Source organism: Silene latifolia, chromosome 6, assembly GCF_048544455.1.
Source record: "Silene latifolia isolate original U9 population chromosome 6, ASM4854445v1, whole genome shotgun sequence".
NCBI lineage: Eukaryota > Viridiplantae > Streptophyta > Magnoliopsida > Caryophyllales > Caryophyllaceae > Silene > Silene latifolia.
In genome coordinates, this window is record NC_133531.1 from 1,580,784 (window position 1) to 1,601,219 (window position 20,436).

Below are 20,436 nucleotides of genomic sequence, written 5' to 3' on the forward strand. Positions count from 1 at the left end.
GATGAAACGATTAAGCAATAGAAATAACCTTCGGTCCTAGTGCAATAAGGCAATGAGAGATCAAAGTAGACCTCCTCCTAATTGTTACACCCAAGACCGTCTGAGAAATGCCCTTGTGCTAGATATAATCCTCTAATTGCCTTGCAATATTGAGAGGATTGTTTTGTGAATTTAGGTTGGATGTGAGATCCGGATTTTGAGAGGCACTTTTCTCAAAACCCTAAATTTTTCTCAAATGAATGATTAGGTCACAAAAGAGAGGAGAACCTCTCTTTTGTTCTCTCTTGGCCGGCCATCCATGGGCTATCTCGGGAAGTGGGCTTCCACTTCCTTTTAGTTTTAGCTCATGGTCCGGTTCGATAATAGCTAAAACGTATACGACGGGTTTTTAATTATAAATTGCCATCGGTTATCGGTAATTAAATCATCAACTAATAATACGGGTTAGTTGAATTATTAATACATGTCCGACAAAGACAATATGGTATAATTATATTCAATATACATTTAATTAAATATAAAACGCTTATATTCAATTTACGAATTAACTGCTTAATTCGCCTTAGCCATTATTATTTAATCCGTATTAAATAAAATATCTCAACATCACATTTTGACTTATTATTAGTCAAATAACTCGGACTAACTGGTTAGTCAATTTTGGCATCTACATGACTGTATTTTCATACCGTCACATCTCTCAAGCGTATCCTATAGGTGTGACTTTTAGGGACCAGTTGATCACTGCCATCTGTATGACAATAACGTCAAACTTATCTAGCAAGCCAACCGTTATTGATAAACGTGGACAAACTGATTATGATACAAAAGTATACCCTTTGATCCTTTTAGAGATTTATAAGTCCTTGCACTAACTGTTAAGGACACCAGCCCCAACAGCCGATATTATCATGTTTATAGCTACGGGCTTCAACGGCTCGACGTGAACCAGGGACCACAAGCGAGACCACAAAATCCCCTTGCCATCCGTAAGCGTGACTAGTAAGCTCCAACTCAAACACACCCCTGTACTTATGTCCACGATTCAAGCTCGACATTGGGAGCTTTCCTTTGACAGTAAAATTGGTCTCTGAATCCGCATGGCAGTATATCATATTGTTAGCCCTGCATAGTGGTCAGGATTTCGATTACTGTTTTATATATATTATATATACCCTCCATCGTTTTGTTGTTTAAGTCATTTTAGGGTTTTATACAAGAACTAGGTTTAAACCCGTGAAAATTCATAGGCGTGCTTTAAAATATTTAATATAAAAGATTGCATTTCATTATTAATATTCATAAAAACTAATATTTTGAGATTGAAATTATTTTTTCAGCGTGTTCGTGACCCTTACAATATGCCAGGCTTTAAATATTTTTTTATTGTTTTTGTTCCGGGTGTAATTCCAGAGCAGATATTTGTTACCACTCGTAGCTTGTAGAATGACGTCTTTGCTTGAATTCTCCTTTGATCTCTCCTGAAACGATGAACAAACTGAGGGCTCGGCTTGTGCCGAGCGTACTCACTCCGACGCTCAAGTCAGTGAACTTAAAGGGCTAAGTATATGTTACTTGACTAAACGTGTATTGTAGAGAGATAAGGAAGATATTACCAGATGAATAGTGGTTATTAGGTCAATTTGTGGATCCTTTCCTCAATGAAGGTTGAGGAGTATTTATAGACTTTCACCTTTTGTCACGTAGTGGCCAAGTGGCCAAGTGGCTAGCAGGTGGAAAGACCGTTCTACCCTCGGCCGATGGACCTATGGCAGGTCGGCCGAGGGTCTTGGATATGAGTACGCGGATATGTGTCCCGGTGGCTAGTTGTCCGCCGAGACCAGTGTGACAGCCGATGGATTGCATCGGCTAGACTGTCTAAGTCGTTGACTTTCTTTGTGGATACCCTTGACCTTGCTCAATATGTTGACTTGGTCAGCGGTGCAGAATATGCCCCATCAATTTGCCCCCAGCGTAGTCTATGCCGTGGTATGGGCTCCGATGTATGTTGAGCGTATATTCTGCATAAGTATTTTTGCAAAATTTCTGGTATCGGCTTCTTCTGATGCATCGGCGTGGTTCTTGTTAGGCCGTACCATATCCCCCCTCCACATGGATGCGTAAAGGGCATCCGATGTGGAAAAGAATGTGTATTGGCCGAGACAGGGGTGAGAGTGCGGTTGTTTTTGATTGCCCCGCCGTGCTTCCTAGCTTGGTTGATCATGTGGCCGGCGGAGAGCAGGTACCTAGGAATTTGTTGAGGGAGATGAACAGGCGAAGAGATGTGAATGGGCGTATTGAATACGCTTGGTCACTGTTGCATTGATTGATATTTAACTGTTGCAACGATTGACATTCCGTGGTTGCATGTCTGACACGTGTCTGTTCGTTGATTGGTTGACGTTTCATGGGCTGTGCCCTGATTGGTCCTTCTTCATGGGCTTTTCCCTATAAATAGGGCAGTTATTCCGTGATTTTGGCCACCAATTTCATTTTCTCAAATTTTCTCCAAAATCTTCATCTTTCTAAACTTTCAAGGGCTTCCTTTTCTTCCAATCTTCAGAGTCTTTGATCCGGCGAGTGTTTTTCTTCGAGGTAAACAAATAAATTCTTTTTTATCTTGCTAGTAATTTGTTGTGAACATGTCTTCTCGCGATCTTGGACCTAGTAAACTGCGTCGGGGGCCCTAGGTCTCCTTCTCCTGAAGTTGATCCTCAAATTCTGGAGGAATGGGAGGATGATGATTCCTTTGGTGATTTGGGTGATGACTTCGGTGATGATGCGTAAAGGTCTCGTCCTAATGTGGGGAGACAGTACGTCATGGATCACGGCGACGCCTGTAAGGTCCGTCTTGACCGCACTTGGACTCATAAGCTCGCCAGTTGTTCCGGCGAGACATTTTTCGAGGGCCATTTTTTCTTCGGTAGGGGATACAAAATTGTCATCCCTGAGGAGGGTCAGGCCGTCTGTTGCCCTCCACCGGGCTACACCGGCGTATACATGCGGCATTTGGAGTATGGGCTCCGGTTTCCGCTGAATGGGTACGTTATGGCCATCATTAGAGCCATGAACGTTGTCGTTGCCCAACTGCACCCGTTGGCTATGAGGACCATAATCGGCTTCGTCTGGCTCTGTCTCTTCAAGGGAGAGGCCCCAACGGTGAATTTATTCCGCCGGCTTCACCATCTCAAACCATTCTCTGGCCGCGTCAGATGGCACAGTGTGCAAATGGAGTCGGGTTACGTCTCTGTTGACAAACTGATGAGTCCCCATTTTGTGCCTATTTCACCTTTCTTTTCTTTGCATATTTCCCGACCACATGCGGGTTTTGACCCTTTTTAGCCCCGTTTTGTAGCTTTAGCCCGTACTATGAAATTTATATGCCTCACTGCAGATTTTTGCATAAGGAAGAGGGCTAAGGGAGCTGGGTGTTGAACTTTCAAGAGAAGCTTAGAAGAGAAAAGTGAAGTGAAGAGAAGAGGAGTGAATCGAAGAGAAGAAGGACTCCCGACCGGTCGGCCAGCAAGAATGGTCCACCGGCCGAGAGTCCTACTAGCTTACATTGACTTCCTCAAGACCGAAGAAGGAACCCCACCGGCTAGGCAGCGGTCAACCGGTGAAGACACTTCGGAGCCGGTCAAATGACCGTGGCCGGCCCACCGGCTTGCCATACCTGATGATTAAATTGGAACTCAAAAGTTCCAGAGGGTTTTGTGCCGGTCAAATGACCGACGGCCGGTCCACCGCTCGGACTCCCTTCTCGCGTTTTGAACTCTTTTGTAATTTTCGACCTAAACAATTGTAAGCTATAAATACCCCCCCCTTAATTCATTTTCAACAGATAACCCTAGATCTGAAAACTTTCCATATTTTGCCTTAATCTTTCCTTAATCAAGCCTTAATCTTTCCTTAATAATTAGCAATTACTTAGTGAAATTAGTAAGCATTAGTAAGTATCAATTGTTTACACTTGGTTTTGAAGATTGTATTTGGGATTTTGAAGGGTTTTCCTTCTTATTATTCAATCAAGCATTCATCTTTCCTTGTGTTGGTATAATTCCTCTCCTTTCCTTTACTTGTTTATCATTTGTTTACATTTTCCTTATCTTTTGATATTGCTATAACATTCATCATGTCTCCTCCTTATGTTGTTTGCTTTTCTTCTCTATTTAGCATAATTTCCCTTAACATGAGTGAGTAGATTCCTTCTAGGGTTTAGGGTGATTCTTTATGGAATTTATGGGCTTGATTCTTTGAATAATTTGGTCTTTGGTGAAATTGTTTAACTTTCCTATTCATTGCACTCAAGGTGTTTGTTGATTTGCTCAAGTGAAAGCTTTTGCCTTTCTTCCATTATTGCTTAATTCTCCCTTGAAATGAAAGTTTTTGGGGGTCTTGATGTTTGTCTAGGAGGGGTGTGATACTTAATGAAAATTAGTAGCCACCTTTAAGATAGCCAAGACATTGGTTCTCCATCTTAGGTTAATCTCTCACCATTGACCCTTTTTGATCTTCATGTTTGCCCCTAAACCATATTGATGACCCCGAAGGCCCTAGCTTTTAATTAACCGTATTCATTATCACCAACTTGTTTGTCCTTTGCTTTAGTGATTATAACCAAAACCCTTTCTTTTAATTTTGATTAAACTTGACTCCTAATCGAACTTCGTAGCAACCCCCGCCGTCCTTGAGTTCGACCCCGACTAAATACTACGCTTTTTCGGGTTTTACAAATAGTTTTGGTGTAGGAAGTAGGCGACAAATTTCCTGTCATCACAAACTTTCTTCTTGCAAGGACTGGCAAGGTCGGTGGGTGTACGTTAAGGTGCCGGATGACTATCCGCTGCCCCGCTCCTTCCAGCACCAAGTTAATTTGCGGTGTGAGACTAAGGCGGAGCATGACAGATGGGTCACCCGGAAGAAGCTTAAAATGGATGCCAGCAGGGTCCCTCTTAAGGAGGATGAGAAGCTGGCGATGAGGCTTTTTGAGGTGGACAAGAGTGGGGTGCCGAAAAGATGGATTCCCCCGACGCAGATCATTCTTCAGGATGAGCCCCTATGCCATGTCGGCCTCATACCGGCCCTAGCACAGGGTGAGTGGGGTCGGTGTGAGGCCCATTACCATTCTCAACGTTCCTGTTTCTCGAACTTTGATTTATTTCTTCTACTTAACTCTTGCTTTGTTTCTTTCGCAGACCACTTCGGACGGCACATCGAGGATATCCTCCGGAGAATGGGACTGCACAAAGATAAAACCGTTGCTAACTTGCATCCCAAGGCTCTAGCTCATGACCGCAGGACGTCGCCGAATGATCTTATGGAACAACGGCTGAAGGGCTTGAGCATGGAGGAGGCCCAGGCGAAGGTTGTTAGCGGCGTAGTGCGTCGGACGCGGAAAACGAAGTCTTCGGCGGCGACGGTGTCGACACCGGTTCCACCTCCCATCCCCCCTAAGAAAAAGACGGTGGAGATTGTTGATATTCCTGATGAGGGGGACTCTGACAAAGAAGAAGCTCCCCTCGTCCGTAAGAGGAAGGAGACAGCCTCTACCGCTGGCAGGGAAGTGCCTCCTCCGGCCAAGAGGGCCAAGCATGGTACCCATTTATCCTGTGGCTCAAATTTAGCCGGGTCATTAGGTGCTCCTGATGACAGGCTTTCTGATATGTCGATATATGTTGATACTGATGCCTTTATTAAATTTTTGTAGACCAGCCGCTGTCGGCTTTCGCTCTTATTGGGCAGCAAGTGGAGGCTGGTGATCAAGGCGTCGCTGTTAACTCTTCATCCCAGAAGGCTTCCCTCTCCCAGCTGCAGGCTGGTAATCAAAGTGTCACCACTGTCCCTTCATCCCAGAAGGCTTCCGTCTCCCAGCTTATAGAGGAAGGCACGAAGCTGATTAAGGAGCTGGCGAGGTGGAACGTGATTACCGGTGCTCGTATCATAGAGCAGGAGAAAGCCGTGGCTCAAGCTGTTTTTGAGCGCAATGCCACTAAGCAGGTGGTTGCGTCGGCGAAGCTGGATCTCCTCAATGAGCAGAGGCTTAGGGGAGATGCTGAGAAGGCGCTCTTGGCTGAGAGAAAACTCAGGGAGGACGCTGAAAAGGAGGTCCTTGCTGAGAGAGCCAAGGCCGAGGCCGCGGCGTGAAAGCCGCAAAGATCTTTGGAGAAGTGTAACCTTGTTCAGAGGCATGCCGACCTCTATCTCCAGCAGAGGAACGAATCCAGGGACCTGTTTAAGGCCCAGGCGGAGGTGATTCGGAGCAAAGAGGCCATCATCAGGCAAAAGGAGGAGGACATTGAGATGCTCCAAACCGTCATGCTTCCCAACATGTGCGCTGAATTCCGGGATATGGCCGAAGAAGCTGCTAGGGAAGTGATCGGGGAGCTTTTCCCTCTTGATGGTTCCTTTCCGTGGGGCCAATTTGACGAGCTGCTTGATGATAAGCTCGAGGCTAAGGAGAAAGCCGTGGCGGAGAAGGCCAAGGAGGCGGTGAGGGCGAAGATGGAGAAGGAGGCGGCGCGGAGAAAGCGACTTTCTTTTGAGAAGGCTAAGGCGGCCAAGGAGGAAGCCGAGAGGATGAGGGCAGTTGATGCTGCCGAGGCCAAGGCTGAGGCTGCTGAAGCTGAGGCTGCTAGGAAAGCTGCTGGGTTGCCTATTGAAGAGGATGCGGCTAACGCTGCTGATGGCAAGCAGCAACAGGCATAGGGAGACGGGCGGTTGTCACCAGGCTCACCCGGCGTCTCGGATAGCTTCAGCTCCTCACACACTACCATGTGCTGCTTGATGAGAACAAGTTTACAAGCAGACCGTCTGTGTGTTCGGGAGCCAATTATTAAGCCCTTCCTCCCTGCCATCTTTTGGCGCTTCAAATGACATATTTGTAACTTTTGCTTTTCTTTCCTTGTATTTTGTACAACTTTGGTAGGTTGTGTTTTGGCTTATCCCAATGGGGACGGCCGTCGTCTGCATTTTTTTCACCTGTAACCTGTTATTATTAATAAGAGTTCGTTTCTTTTGCCTTCGGCATGGCCGAGGCCTTTACCTTATTATTTTTTTTTACTTGCGCTTTTAAAAGTTGAGCGTCTCAACTGTATTTAGCGTTTCCACTTTGCCTCTGGCTTGGCCGAGGTCTTTTCTTGTTTTTGTCTGAGTTGCCCTCTTACGTTATTAATTGAGCGTCTCTTTTTTGTTTCCGCCTCGGCTTGGCCGAGGCAGTTTAGAGTGTGTATCTCAACTGTGTTTAACGCTTCTTAGGTATTTTGGATATTTTTGCGAGTATCAATCAGGTCTTTGGCCGCGATCGTCGCGGTGTCTCGCTCAGGGGGTGATTGCCGCTCTTGTCGGGATGACGGTGTGAGCGGCGTCGCTTCGGATAGCGTGTTACGCGGCGTCTACCACTTGGAGGATCGCGACGGCGCCACACCTTCGGGGGTGACCGCCGTAACGTCTACTACTTGGGGTGACGCCACGCGCTACATTTCTTGATGGAGACCGCCGCTCTTGTCGGGATGACAGTGTGAGCGCGTCGCTTCTGATAGCGTGTTACGCGGCGTCTACCACTTGAGGATCTGCGACGGCGCCACACCTGCGGGGGTGACCGCCGTAACGTCTACTACTTGGGGTGATCGCCACTGCCGCTACATTTCTTGATGGAGACTGCCGCTCTTGTCGGGATGACAGCATGTGAGCGGCGGCGTCGCTTCTCGGATAGCGTGTTACGCGGCGTCTACCACTTGAGGATGCGACGGCGCCACACCTCTCGGGGGTGACCGCGTAACGTCTACTACTTGGGGTGATGCGCACGGCGCTACATTTCTTGATGGAGGCGCCGCTCTTGTCGGGATGACAGTGTGAGCCGGCGTCTGTTTCTTCATAACGACCGCCGCTCTTGTCGGTATGACAGTGTGAGCCGGCGTCGGCTTCTTGGTAGAGACTGCCGCTCTTGTCGTCATGACAGTGTGAGCCGGCGTCTGTTTCTTCATAACTAGTGAATATGGGGAAAAAGAACGTTTTGTTGGGAGACTTGGTCGATTTTACATTAGATATAAAAATGCGTCGGGGTGTCCACAGCCATTTCGGACACCTCCGCCGCTGTACAGGGTCTACTAGTTCCCTAATGCCTTTTTAGAGGCGCTCCTTCCCTGTCAGCCGTCAGTCACGTCCATGAGGTCGCCCTCCTGTTGTAGGGATGAGCTTTTCCCCCTCTCTGATTGCTTTGCCACTTTGAGGGATTGCATGTTGCATCCTCTGGCAGATATCTGAACGTTGACCACCTCGTCCTTCTCGTCCTTGGAGACGAGTTTATGCGCTTTCCCGGTCCGAGACATACACGTCGGTGTCGGGCCCGGATGGACATTACCGCGTCGGCCTCGCTCAGAGTGACTCGGCCTATGAGGACGTTGTAGGCGGACGAGCCATCAATGACGACGAACTCAGCTAGGACATTCTTAGCCGCATTCCCCTCGCCGAGCATCACTGGCAGTCTGATTGAACCCAGGGGTACCAGGCCAGCCCCGGAGAAGCTGTACAGTGGATTGGTGCAGGGGCTCAAGTCCTTGACTTTCAGGCCGAGGCTAAGGAAGACTCCCCGAACATGATGTTTGTGTAGGCGCTGTGTCAATCGGGCACCTCTTCACCAGGTGGTTGGATATGTCCAAGTTGACTACAAGCGGGTATTTTGTGAGGGGCGATGACTCCCTGGTAGTCCTTCCTCCCAATAGTCATATCGGGAATGTCGGGGCGATCATTTGTGTTGGGCACAAAGTTGATGGCCCGACTGACTCGTTTAGGTGCCGTTTGTGCCCATGAGCTGACCCGCCGTTCTCGTTTCCCCCGATGACCACATGGATCACTCCTATCCGTTGAAAGACGGATTTCTTATCTGAGCCGCTGGCGTCAGTCTTTTGGCCTTTGGCCACATACTTGTCGAGGCTTCCCTTCCGGATTAGCTCTTCAATGGCATTCTTCAGATGCCGGCAGTTGTCGATGAGGTGGTGGCTTTGCAACCGTGGTACTCACAGTACTGGCTCGTGTCGCCGTCTCCTTTTGGCTTGGGAGGCCGTTCCCACTTCTGGCCCTCGTTTCTGCTCAGGGCGAAGACCTCGGCGGCCGATGCGACCAGAGGGGTTTTATCATGGTAATGCCTTTGGTAAAACGTTCCCGAACTCCCCCCGGCGCCCGTCGAGTCCTGTTTCCTGGCAGATCTATCAGACCGTGACCTGTTATTGTCACGGCGTCTCTCATCGGACCGTGACCCGTTATTGTCACGGCGTCTCTCATCCGGGTTGTCATCCCGGCGGCTTTTCTTTTCTGAGGGCTCGGCCTCGCTGGGGCCTACCCAGGTCTTGTGATAATCTTCCACCTTGATGGCCTGGTCGGCCATCTTCCTAGCGGCGTCTAGGCCCAAACCCCCGTACTTGATGAGCTCGTTTTTTAAGTCTCCCCTTGGGAGGCCTTTCATCAGTGCGAAAGCCGCCAGTTCGGGGTTGATCTCCCGAATCTGCTGAACCTTGCCATCGAACCTCTTCACATAGCTTCGTAGAGACGCGCCCTCCTCCTGTTTGATAGTTAGGAGGTCTGACGTCTCCACGGCTCTTCTCTTGTTGCAAGAGTACTGGGCTACGAAGGCGTCTCTTAGGTCGGCGAAGCAGTATACCGAGCCGTCGGGAAGCCCCTTGTACCAATTTTGAGCCATCCCATGCAGAGTCGTTGGGAAAACTCGGCACCAGACCTCATCGGGCTGCTCCCATACCGACATGTAAGACTCGAAGGCCTCGGCGTGGTCGGTTGGGTCACTGTCTCCTTTGTACGTGAACGCCGGCAACTTCAGTTTAGTTGGCACGGCGGTGTCAAGGACATAATCACTGAGGGGGGCCATCGACCACGTGTCGAATGACACGCGGCGATCGGCTCCTCGCATTCCTAGTCCGGCTCCTCTCCTCGTAGCGGGAAGGACTCCTCCTTCGACTCGGGCTTCTTCTCCGACTCTGCTGAGTCGGACTTATCTGGTCCCTCCGGGGTGTGCCTCGTCGGTGCTGCGGCGACGCTGTCCTCTCACGAGTACGAGAAGGACTTAGGTTTACCACGACCACTTTGGGCTCCTCCGGCGTCTTGGTAGGGTCGGCTTCTCCCAGCGCTCCGTTCAAATTTCTTGGAGTTACATTTTGGGCCCTAGTCTCCTGGACGGTTTCCGCCGCTCTTGTCGGCGTGACAGTGTTAGCTGGCGTACTCCCAATTAGGTCTAGGAGCATCTTCAGTTTTGCTACGTCAACCACCTGTCCCATGATGGTGACCTGGTTGGCGGGCAGCGGCGTGTCTGGTATTATCGGCATACCGAACTCCGGTTGGATTACTCCGCCGGTGGAGGGCTGCACAACTCCAGAATGGTGGAAAGTATCATCTTGGCAGAGTGCGGTTTCGTCGGTCACGACTACCTCTTGCTGTTTCGACATCCTCTTAGCTTTTTGGGTGGGTTTTTTGTGTTATTTTTTTTGTTGTTGTTTGGGAATGAATATGACTAGCTTCTAGTGTCTCTTTCCCACAGACGGCGCCAATTGTTCCGGGTGTAATTCCAGAGCAGATATTTGTTACCACTCGTAGCTTGTAGAATGACGTCTTTGCTTGAATCCTCCTTTGATCTCTCCTGAAACGATGAACAAACTGAGGGCTCGGCTTGTGCCGAGCGTACTCACTCCGACGTTCAAATCAGTGAACTTAAAGGGCTAAGTATGTGTTACTTGACTAAACGTGTATTGTAGAGAGATAAGGAAGATATTACCAGATGAATAGTGGTTATTAGGTCAATTTGTGGATCCTTTCCTCAATGAAGGTTGAGGAGTATTTATAGACTTTCACCTTTTGTCACGTAGTGGCCAAGTGGCCAAGTGGCTAGCAGGTGGAAAGACCGTTCTACCCTCGGCCGATGGACCTATGGCAGGCTGGCCGAGGGGTCTTGGATATGAGTACGCGGATATGTGTCCCGGCTGGCTAGTTGTCTGGCCGAGACCCATGTGACAGGCCGATGGATTGCATCGGCTAGACTGTCTAAGTCGTTGACTTTGCTGTGGATACCCTTGACCTTGCTCAATATGTTGACTTGGTCAGCGGTGCAGAATATGCCCCATCAGTTTTAAATTTTTAATGTACTCGATCACCTTATACACATTTATTATGATTTCTTATTTGTTCTTATTGACATATAAAAAAAATTATCTGGTATAAGTGAAGTGATCAATGGCATCAAAAAAGTTTGTCACTTGTTTCTTATGTGTATAATAATTCTACTATGTTTTTGTACGCCCTAAACAATAAGACCGCTCATTTATTAAGACAATGGATGTTAATGTTTATAATTATTGATGGGGCATATTCTGCACCGCTGACCAAGTCAACATATTGAGCAAGGTCAATGATATCCACAGCAAAGTCAACAACTTAGACAGTCTAGCCGATGCAATCTATCGGCCTGTCACTTGGGTCTCGGCCAGACAACTAGCCAGCCGGGACACATATTCGCGTACTCATATCCAAGACCCCTCGGCCAGCCTGCCATAGGTCCATCGGCCGAGGGTAGAACGGTCTTTTCACCTGCTAGCCACTTGGCCACTTGGCCACTACGTGACAAAAGGTAAAAGCCTATAAATACTCCTCAACTTTCATTGAGGAAAGGATCCACAAATTGACCTAATAACCACTATTCATCTGGTAATATCTTCCTTATCTCTCTACACTACTCTTAGCCAAGTAACAACATCTTATCTCTCTAAGTTAACTGACTTGAGCGTCGGAGTGAGTACGCTCGGCCAAAGCCGAGCCCTCAGTTTGTTCATCCTTTCAGGAGACCGCTAGGAGGATTCAAGCCAAGACATCATTCTACGAGCTACGAGTGGTAACAAATATCTGCTCTGGAATTACACCCGGAACAATTATAATATTTTTATTGGTTTAAGTATATGATAACGTCATATATATATCCCGGGTACACCTAAGAATTTTTCTTTTATTGTGAATGCTTACCAAATTCACTAATTAATCTCTTTTATCCCAACTTACTAATTGTTCACTTCATCTATTTATAAATATTATATAAATACCCAATAAGGTATTTATGTTTTTGTTTAATATAAAGTGTTTTGTCACATGTAATTTATATGCGTTACAGTTTTTCCTTTGTCTGTCTCCAATAATATACTGTGAGTAATGGTATAGGGATCATAAAATAATTATATCTTATACTGTAACATTTTAATGTAGTTGAAATCTTTTCGAAATAGGCTACGGCTAGCTAAAATTTCGTGTATTTAAAAAAAAATTACTTAGTATTTTTCAAAATAATTTGTCTAATTTTCGGAAAAGAAAACAATAATTACGTAAAAGATATTTTGAAAATCAGATGTTAATCCTCTTTTAATTATAATTGTAGTCGTAATTTATAAGTCTTATAGATTCAGCTAAAATGTATTTCAAAATAGATTTTAATGTATAATAAAATGAGACATTTATAACGCATTAAAGATCATTGAACATATGATTGAATATAATATTTAGTAATAATTTTTTTTATTAAAGGCAGGTTTCAATTAGTCTTTGTTTTTTTCCTTATTTAATCGTGCTTTATTTAACCGTCACATCAACTCTAGATGAAAAACTATGATGCCACATCAGCACACTTGGCTATTGCATCCCCTATTTACTAAATGAATAGGTGAACTCACAAATTTTCTTTCCAAAAAGCATATTTTTAAAGAAGGAAGCTATTGATAATTTAATTGTATTTACTAATAAATGTAATTAATAATTAAAAAATGTAATTTCATTATATAATTATTTTCATTAAAGTTAATCTTTTCTTCAAATTATATAATTTTCACTAAACACTAAACTATAATATTTTATTTAAAGTATAAATAATATAAAATTTTAAACTATTAAATCTTTTATTATTAAGGCTATTATTTGAGAATGACTTGACTCATACTATTCATGCTATGTATAAACAAAAATATAAATCATTTTGATTACTTTTATAACAAAAAAATTGAGAGAATTTATAAAGTCGAATCACTAGCTAGCTTCGTGGTATAAAAAATACATTTCAGCACATTACTCAACTCTTTTGAATTAATTTTTATTTTTTTATTTTATTTTATTTTTTTTGCTCGAAACAAAATACAATAACGAGAAAAATGAACAATTAATGACATACCACTATTATTTCATAGTTCAATTTTACTCAGTTTTCCTGGTTACAGTTCAATTTTTTTTTCTCATATCAAAATATAATTATGCCGTAAAATATGAAAAATTAATGGGGTGTTAATTTAGCATGATTAAGTAATATAAAAATAAAAACTCTAAAAATACCGCGCATTTATTACGCGGGATCTAAACTAGTTAAAGAAATATATGATTAAGAAAAAAATACTTAAAAAGCTTAAGGAAAGTTTTGATTTAGAAAGCTCACCCATATCGATGGGACCATATATGGGTCGGGTTGCCAGTAATAGTCATGCTCCCTCCATACATGGTTAAGTTAATATCCTGCAGTAAGAATGTAAATAAATACTCCATTAACAAGCTAAATATATAAAACATTTTACATTGAAACTATCTTTAATTTGTGTAAAACGAACCCTAGGAAAGTAGGAATGCCATGCATTAGGTGGCCGGACGAAATAAAGACAAAGGATAGTACTAAAACTCAGTAATTAGTACACGTTATTATTTTATCCTTAAATATTACTCGTAGAAGGAATAGAAGTGATTATGATGAGGCGGTTTGAAAACTAATTAAGTGGACGATAATACTAAAATTAAGCTTCGAAGGAAATTCCGGTTTTATTTTTATATGACATTTCATTCCTATTTTCAAGTTTCGAGGACGAAACTTTTTAAAAGATGGGGTGATTGTAACACCCGTGAATTTCCCATTTTGACATTTAAAATTTATTAAACCATTTAATCACTTTATTATATATTTTCGAATTATTCAATTTAATTAATTTTATGTCAAACAAGATTTTTATAAAAGTAATATATACAAAAGCTCATTTATATTACTATTATTTTATATCATTAGATATTATTATTATTATTATTATTATATATTATTATTATTATTATTATTCATTGTTGTTGTGAGATGCTGTGGCCCCCACCCCCTCACTCCTTCCTTTCTTCTTCCTCTGTCCCTGCGAAAACAACAGCAACAACGAAACACAGCCACACCCATTTCCGTCCCATTCAAACTCTGATCCCGCCTTCATTTCTCTACCAAATTCGATGATTTTTACACCTTTAGCGTCCTCTCTTCTTCCTCCTCATTTCTAGGTAAGAAAGTCTTAATCTTGTTGAATTTTCAAAATAGGCATCTTATGACAAACTCGGTTTTATGACTCAAACATATTTGTAACAAGTTTAAACATTAATTATATAGATCGCTGATTTAGACCAACTAGATAACTACAATTGAAATGCAAAAAAAAAAAAAATACATCCAAAAACATTAAAACCGGCCTAAATACATACCCGTGCAATTTTGCACGGATTTAAAACTAGTTTGTGTGAAATCTTATCGACACGGCATAGCACATACACGGTTCATAGAAGTAACCTTTCTTTTCCTTTGGTTCAAAAGGTAGCTACAATCCAAGGGTGTCTCTTATTAATACCCTACACAAAATAATTGTCCAAGTAAATTAGTCGTCGCAGTCAATGTCAAATGTACAAAATATCCGAACAACACGCTTTGATCTAGTTGATTCAATCTTCTTCCATGTCGGGTCCATTTTTCGGTTTCTATGTAATTTAGGTGATTAGATCGATAGTACATTTGGGTAACTTCGTGCTAGATTCCTTTTCAAGTTGGAGAATTAATGTATTAGTGTCATCATGTCATACTCAAACCCAATATCACCCGTTAACGTGCATTCCCTTGATTGTGACCGTGTGGTACTGAAATTTCCCTCGCGTTTACGTCTTGCATCTCTACATTTCTATGTAATTCCACTACACATGAAAACAATGTTCCTCTCTCTCTCTATATATATATATATAGATGAAATTACAATTCAGATATCTACAATAATCTTCCTTTAATTATCAATCTCTTTATTTTCTCACAATTATACAAAAAATAGATATACAAAAAAAATGGCCTTACAACAACAATGGGTGATCAACATTCAGCAGAAACTCGATCAAGGAGGCCAAGTCGAGACGGACGAGCTATGGACAAAACACTCCATATACAAAGTCCCTAATTGGATGAAAGACGGAGAACGACCGAATGATGATAAAATCGCAGGCTATATACCTGAGATTATTTCATTCGGACCATACCACCGCGGTCAATCACACCTACAACAAATGGAGGCCCATAAATGGCGCGTCCTCAATCACATGCTAAAACGCGAGACTCAAGACATAACTCTGTACTTAACCGCAGTTCAGGAACTCGAAGACAAAGCTCGAGCTTGTTATGATTCACCAGTGTCACTCACAAGCAACGAGTTTGTCGAAATGATGGTTCTTGATGGTTGTTTTGTGTTGGAATTCCTAAGAGGCAGAGCAGTTGGTGGATACAATAATCTAGGTTACAAGGAAAATGACCCGGTTTTCTATAAGGATTCTATATGTCATGTGATTGCCATGGATTTGATGAAGCTCGAGAATCAAATCCCGCTTATTGTCCTTCAAAAACTCCTTGAAGTCCAATACAATGGGAATGCAACAGTCAAGGATGTTCCAATGTTAGTCATGTCGGTTTTAACTCCGAGATGGGTTACAGTTAACGCTCCTAGAACCGAGGATCATCTTAATGACATGCGAGACGTGGTTGCTACAGAACATGGTTCTGAGCCCATGGTTCATTGCCTTGATGTTTTTCGGAGAAGTCTCATGTACCAACCCAAATCTCGTCCTAATAAACTTAAATTGGAAGAAGATTGCGGACAATCGATGGCTAATTGTGTTTCCGACCTAAGAGAGGCCGGAATTAAGTTCAAGCCAAGGAATAAGCTTCCATTTTGGGATATACAATTTAAGCAAAGTTCAGGAGTTCTCGAGATACACCCGTTAGCAATTGACAGCGCGTCTGAGACTGTCTTTAGAAACCTGATAGCATTCGAGCAGTGTCACATGACTTACTCATGGGACATGGTAATCACCAATTACATAGCTTTTATGGATAATTTGATAGATACGGCTGCTGACGTGGCGTACCTACATGATGCGGGGATTTTAGTACATCATTTAGGGAGTGATGGGGAAGTTGCAGATCTGTTTAATAGGCTTGAGAAAAAGGTGTACGTTGACACGAAGAAGGGAAGATTAAGCGACGTGTATCAGAAGTTGAACGAGTATTGTAGCAAGCGGAGCAACCGGTGGCTGCGCAAGTTTGCAAAATGAGTATCTTCGTAATCCTTGGGTTATCATTTCTATTTTGCTGCACTTTTGTTGTTCCTACTTACTGCTGTACAAACTGGTTATACCGTCTACGCCTACTATAAGCCTCCTAGCTAAGGTGTCGCTCAGTGGCGACTTGTATAACAAAGTCGACAGATTCCAACAATCACGCTCTTATTATTATTTCCGCCACTAGTACCATGGCTTGTATTTCCTTCTGCACACATCAATATAAGTTCAGGCGGCATTTTCTTTCTGCTTATACATCTTTTTACAACCTTAAAACGATATCGAGTATAAGACTATATTCTACAAGAGATCAGTCAGCAACTTAACCAACATAGACATGAATACGAAATTAAGCCGAGAGGTAACAGTGAAAGTTCCAGGTATGATTGTATCAATGACCCAAATGTAATTCATCATTAAATTATGGTTATTACATCCAAGCTTAATAATAAATGAATTCACTTTCCTCGAAACACGTTACAGCCTGTACAGAAAAGAAAAGAAAAAAAGACGGGAACCAAGACCGGTGTATATAGTTAAAAATACCTCGTTAGCAGTCTCTCAAAGCAATCATGTAACTGACTTAACACTACCGGGACTTGTAAGCCACTTTTCTAGCAGGGTTTTCCTTTCGTCCCTGAATTCGTCAAAATTACCCTCTGCAGACAGTAACTGTTGGGTATTATCATCTGCTGATATATTGCATTCTTCAAGTATCTCATTTTCAACCTGGCTAGATAACGGTCGTTCATCTGCCTGAACTGAAGGCAATACTTGCAGTTCAGGATCTTGTTTTGACCACGTAAAGTTAACTGCTTTTTCTTTGGCCGATTTGAAGACACTCGAAAAATAACTTCCTGGATTCACAATTTCCGCTCCCCAGGAGCTGGATTCACCAATTTGATAACTCGAAGTTGTCTGTGAAACCACACCTCTTACAGATGGTTTAGATGATACTAGGGTTAGGGTTGTCTTTATATCTCGAATCATTTCATCAATAATAGGGAACCCACATTCTTTCATCGTCCTCGACATAGCTATAGAATCTTCCAAATCTTCGGTGTGGAAACTCACTTCATTTGACTTGTCCACGAGATTCTTGTTGAGCTTGACAAATACGAGTAAATGATGATAATTATGACGGATATTGTTCCTAACACATGCATATACGAATAATTCGATCCTTTTGAACCAAAAAAAAGACATACTCGATAATTAAATTACACTACAACGTAAAGTACATAAAATGTTAAACATAAGTATAATTTATGGATGATTCCCGGAACTTAGCTAGGTGGCTTATAATAAGCATAAACACTATAACCAGTTTGTAAAGCGGTAAGTAGGAATAACAAAAACGCAGCGAAAATAGAGATGATAACCCAAGGATTATGAAGATACTCATTTTGCAAACTTGCGCGCCACCAGCTCCTCCGATGGCTACAATACTCGTTCAACTTCTGATATACGTCGTGTAATACCCCCGTCTTCTTGTTAACATACACCTTCGTCACAAGCCTATTGAACAAATCCGCAACTTCCTGATCACTCCCTAAATAATGTACTATTATCCCAGCCTTATGGAGGTATGCGACATCAGAAGCCGTGTCTATCAAATTATCCATAAATGCCACGTAATTGGTGACCACCATGTCCCAAGACATATTCATGTGGCACTGCTCAAATGCTATCAGGTTTCTGAATACAGTCTCAGTCGCGCTGTCAATTTTGAACGGGTGTATCTCTAGAACTCCGGAACATTGCTTGAATTTTATTTCCCAAAACGGGAGCTTATATCTTGGTTTGAACTTAACCCCGGCCTTTCTTAGGTCGGAAATACAATTAGCCATGACATGTTCGCAATTATCTCTTTTAAGTTTATCCCTTACGCGTACTAATAATTTCAACTCACAACAAGTATTAGGACTAGATTTAGGTTTGGTATTATTGTACATTAGGCTTCTCCGAAAAACATCAAGGCAATGAACCATGGGCGGCTCGAGCTCGGAACCGTGTTCATTAGCAACCACATCCCGCATGTGATTAAGATGTTTCTCAGTGGCAGGAGCGTTAATTGTAATCCATCTCGGAGTTAGAACCCACATAACTAACTCTGGGACCACCTCCTCGATATTTGGATGGATTTCGATGAGCTTTTCAAGGACAATAAGCGGGATTTGATTCTCAAGTTTCATCAAATCCGTGGCAATCACGTGACATATAGAATCCTTATAGAAAACCGGTTCATTATCCTCGTAACCTAAATTGTTGAACCCATGTTTTGTACCCCTTAGAAATTCCAACACAAAACAACCGTCAAGAACCATCATTTCGACAAACTCGTTGCTTGTGAGTGACACTGGTGACTCGTAACAAGCTCGAGCTGTGTGTTCGAGTTCCTGAACTGCGGTTAAGTACAAGGATATGTCTCGAGCCTCGCGGTTTAGCTTGTGATTGAGGACACGCCATTTATGGGCCTCCATTGGACTTAGGTGTGACTGACCGTGATGGTACGGCCCGAATGAGATAATCTCAGGTGTATAGCCTGCGATTCTGTCATCATTCGGTCGTTCTCCGTCTTTCATCCAACTAGGGATTTTGTATATCGAGTGTTTTGTCCATGGCGCGTCCTGTTTCACTTGGCCTCCTTGGTCGAGTTTCTGCTGAAGCCTGATCACCCATTCTTCTTGTAAGGTCATTTTTTTTTTTTTGTGTGTAGATTATTCGGGTATCTCAGTTTAGTTCGAATTTGAGTCGATTGAAAATTTGAAATGCATAATAATGGGGTGATATAGCGGGGTTTAGTATGACATGATGACAAAACACATTTAACTTTTCGACTTTAAAAATTGAAAGGATACAAGTTACAAACTTACAACTATTTTGTACAAATTACAGAATAAGACAGCTTACATCCTAACACAGTCCATTTCTGTAAAAAGAATAAAAAAAGCATTTAATACAAATAATTGAGTTACCATCTTATAATGTGAGACCGAGACGATAATTATAGTTACTGATGAGCTACGTTGGCTTGATTTGGTTGGACACAATATTTGAAGTTTCGAGCCAAACAAAAAGCAAGCTGGCTTTACTAGACCAATGAACAATATACCGCGTATCTAAGAATTAGTTCAATTTCAAAGCACACACACAATTACAATTATAATAATGGTAAGACCATTGGCATAATGACACGAGGGGTGGTTTTTTTTTTTTGGGTGACGTGGGATTCCGCAATTATTACCTTTGGTGCACACTGGGTAAATTCCCGGTATACGTGATCGTCTGCAAACAACGTATATCGGGTAAGCCACTCAAGGTTGACAGACTCGAAGTTTAGAAGACATAATCTCAAGCCATAGACACTTTAGACTTTAACAAGATTGCTCTTAAAGAGACTTGAACCTGAGTACCTTGAGAATTTTCCCTAAGTTTTAACCACTAAACTCCACCTTTACAGATTATTTATAAGTGCTTTTAGAGCAATAATTACTTCAATGTAGAGGCGGACCTAGGCAGGGGCCTACGGTACATGTGTCCCTATGGGGATTCTAGAAATAATTATTTACTGTATAAAAGTATGTAAGCAACATTATGTCCTGGCTCAGTTGTTAGAAGTCCCTCCTTGAGTCCTTGTGATTTGTGAACGAATGGTCTAAGGCTCGATTCTATAGTTTGTTTGGTAATTAGCATATTATAAGATAATTAGAATGGTGTTATGTATAAATTGAAAATGCTAATACAATATCTTCCTATTAGTAGCATATTCAAAAATAGTAGATTTCGATCAATGTGCTAACATAATATGTCGTTTATTAAACACCTGAAAATAGTGGATTGATTAGTCAACCTGCTAATTAGGCCGGAATCTACTAATTTAATCAATATTGATGGGGCATATTCTGCACCGCTGACCAAGTCAACATATTGAGCAAGGTCAAGGATATCCACAGCAAAGTCAACGACTTAGACAGTCTGGCCGATGCAACCCATCGGCCTGTCACATGGGGTCTCGGCCTG

At 42.9% G+C, this 20,436-nt stretch overlaps 3 protein-coding genes across 3 annotated transcripts; 1 reads left to right on the forward strand and 2 right to left on the reverse strand.

Annotated features, from left to right (window-relative positions):
- The first annotated feature begins 15,150 nt into the window (after positions 1–15,150).
- On the forward strand, positions 15,151–16,407 carry LOC141586707 (UPF0481 protein At3g47200-like). Its single transcript, XM_074408015.1, has one exon. It carries the CDS (start codon positions 15,151–15,153, stop codon positions 16,405–16,407), a length of 1,257 nt encoding a protein of 418 aa, XP_074264116.1.
- Positions 16,408–16,983: 576 nt separating this feature from the next.
- LOC141586717 (uncharacterized) lies at positions 16,984–17,448 on the reverse strand. The gene has a single exon (XM_074408025.1). It carries the CDS (start codon positions 17,446–17,448, stop codon positions 16,984–16,986), a length of 465 nt encoding a protein of 154 aa, XP_074264126.1.
- A 250-nt stretch (positions 17,449–17,698) lies between these two features.
- LOC141586723 (UPF0481 protein At3g47200-like) lies at positions 17,699–19,112 on the reverse strand. Its single transcript, XM_074408033.1, has one exon. The coding sequence runs from the start codon at positions 19,110–19,112 to the stop codon at positions 17,700–17,702; it is 1,413 nt and encodes a 470-aa protein (XP_074264134.1). The 3' UTR covers position 17,699.
- Positions 19,113–20,436: the final 1,324 nt, after the last annotated feature.

Bases quoted from the DNA above. Each gene is read 5' to 3' on its own strand.
- LOC141586723 (XM_074408033.1), bottom strand. From the start codon at position 19,112: ATGACCTTACAAGAAGAATGGGTGATCAGGCTTCAGCAGAAACTCGAC.
- LOC141586707 (XM_074408015.1), top strand. From the start codon at position 15,151: ATGGCCTTACAACAACAATGGGTGATCAACATTCAGCAGAAACTCGAT.
- LOC141586717 (XM_074408025.1), bottom strand. From the start codon at position 17,448: ATGTCGAGGACGATGAAAGAATGTGGGTTCCCTATTATTGATGAAATG.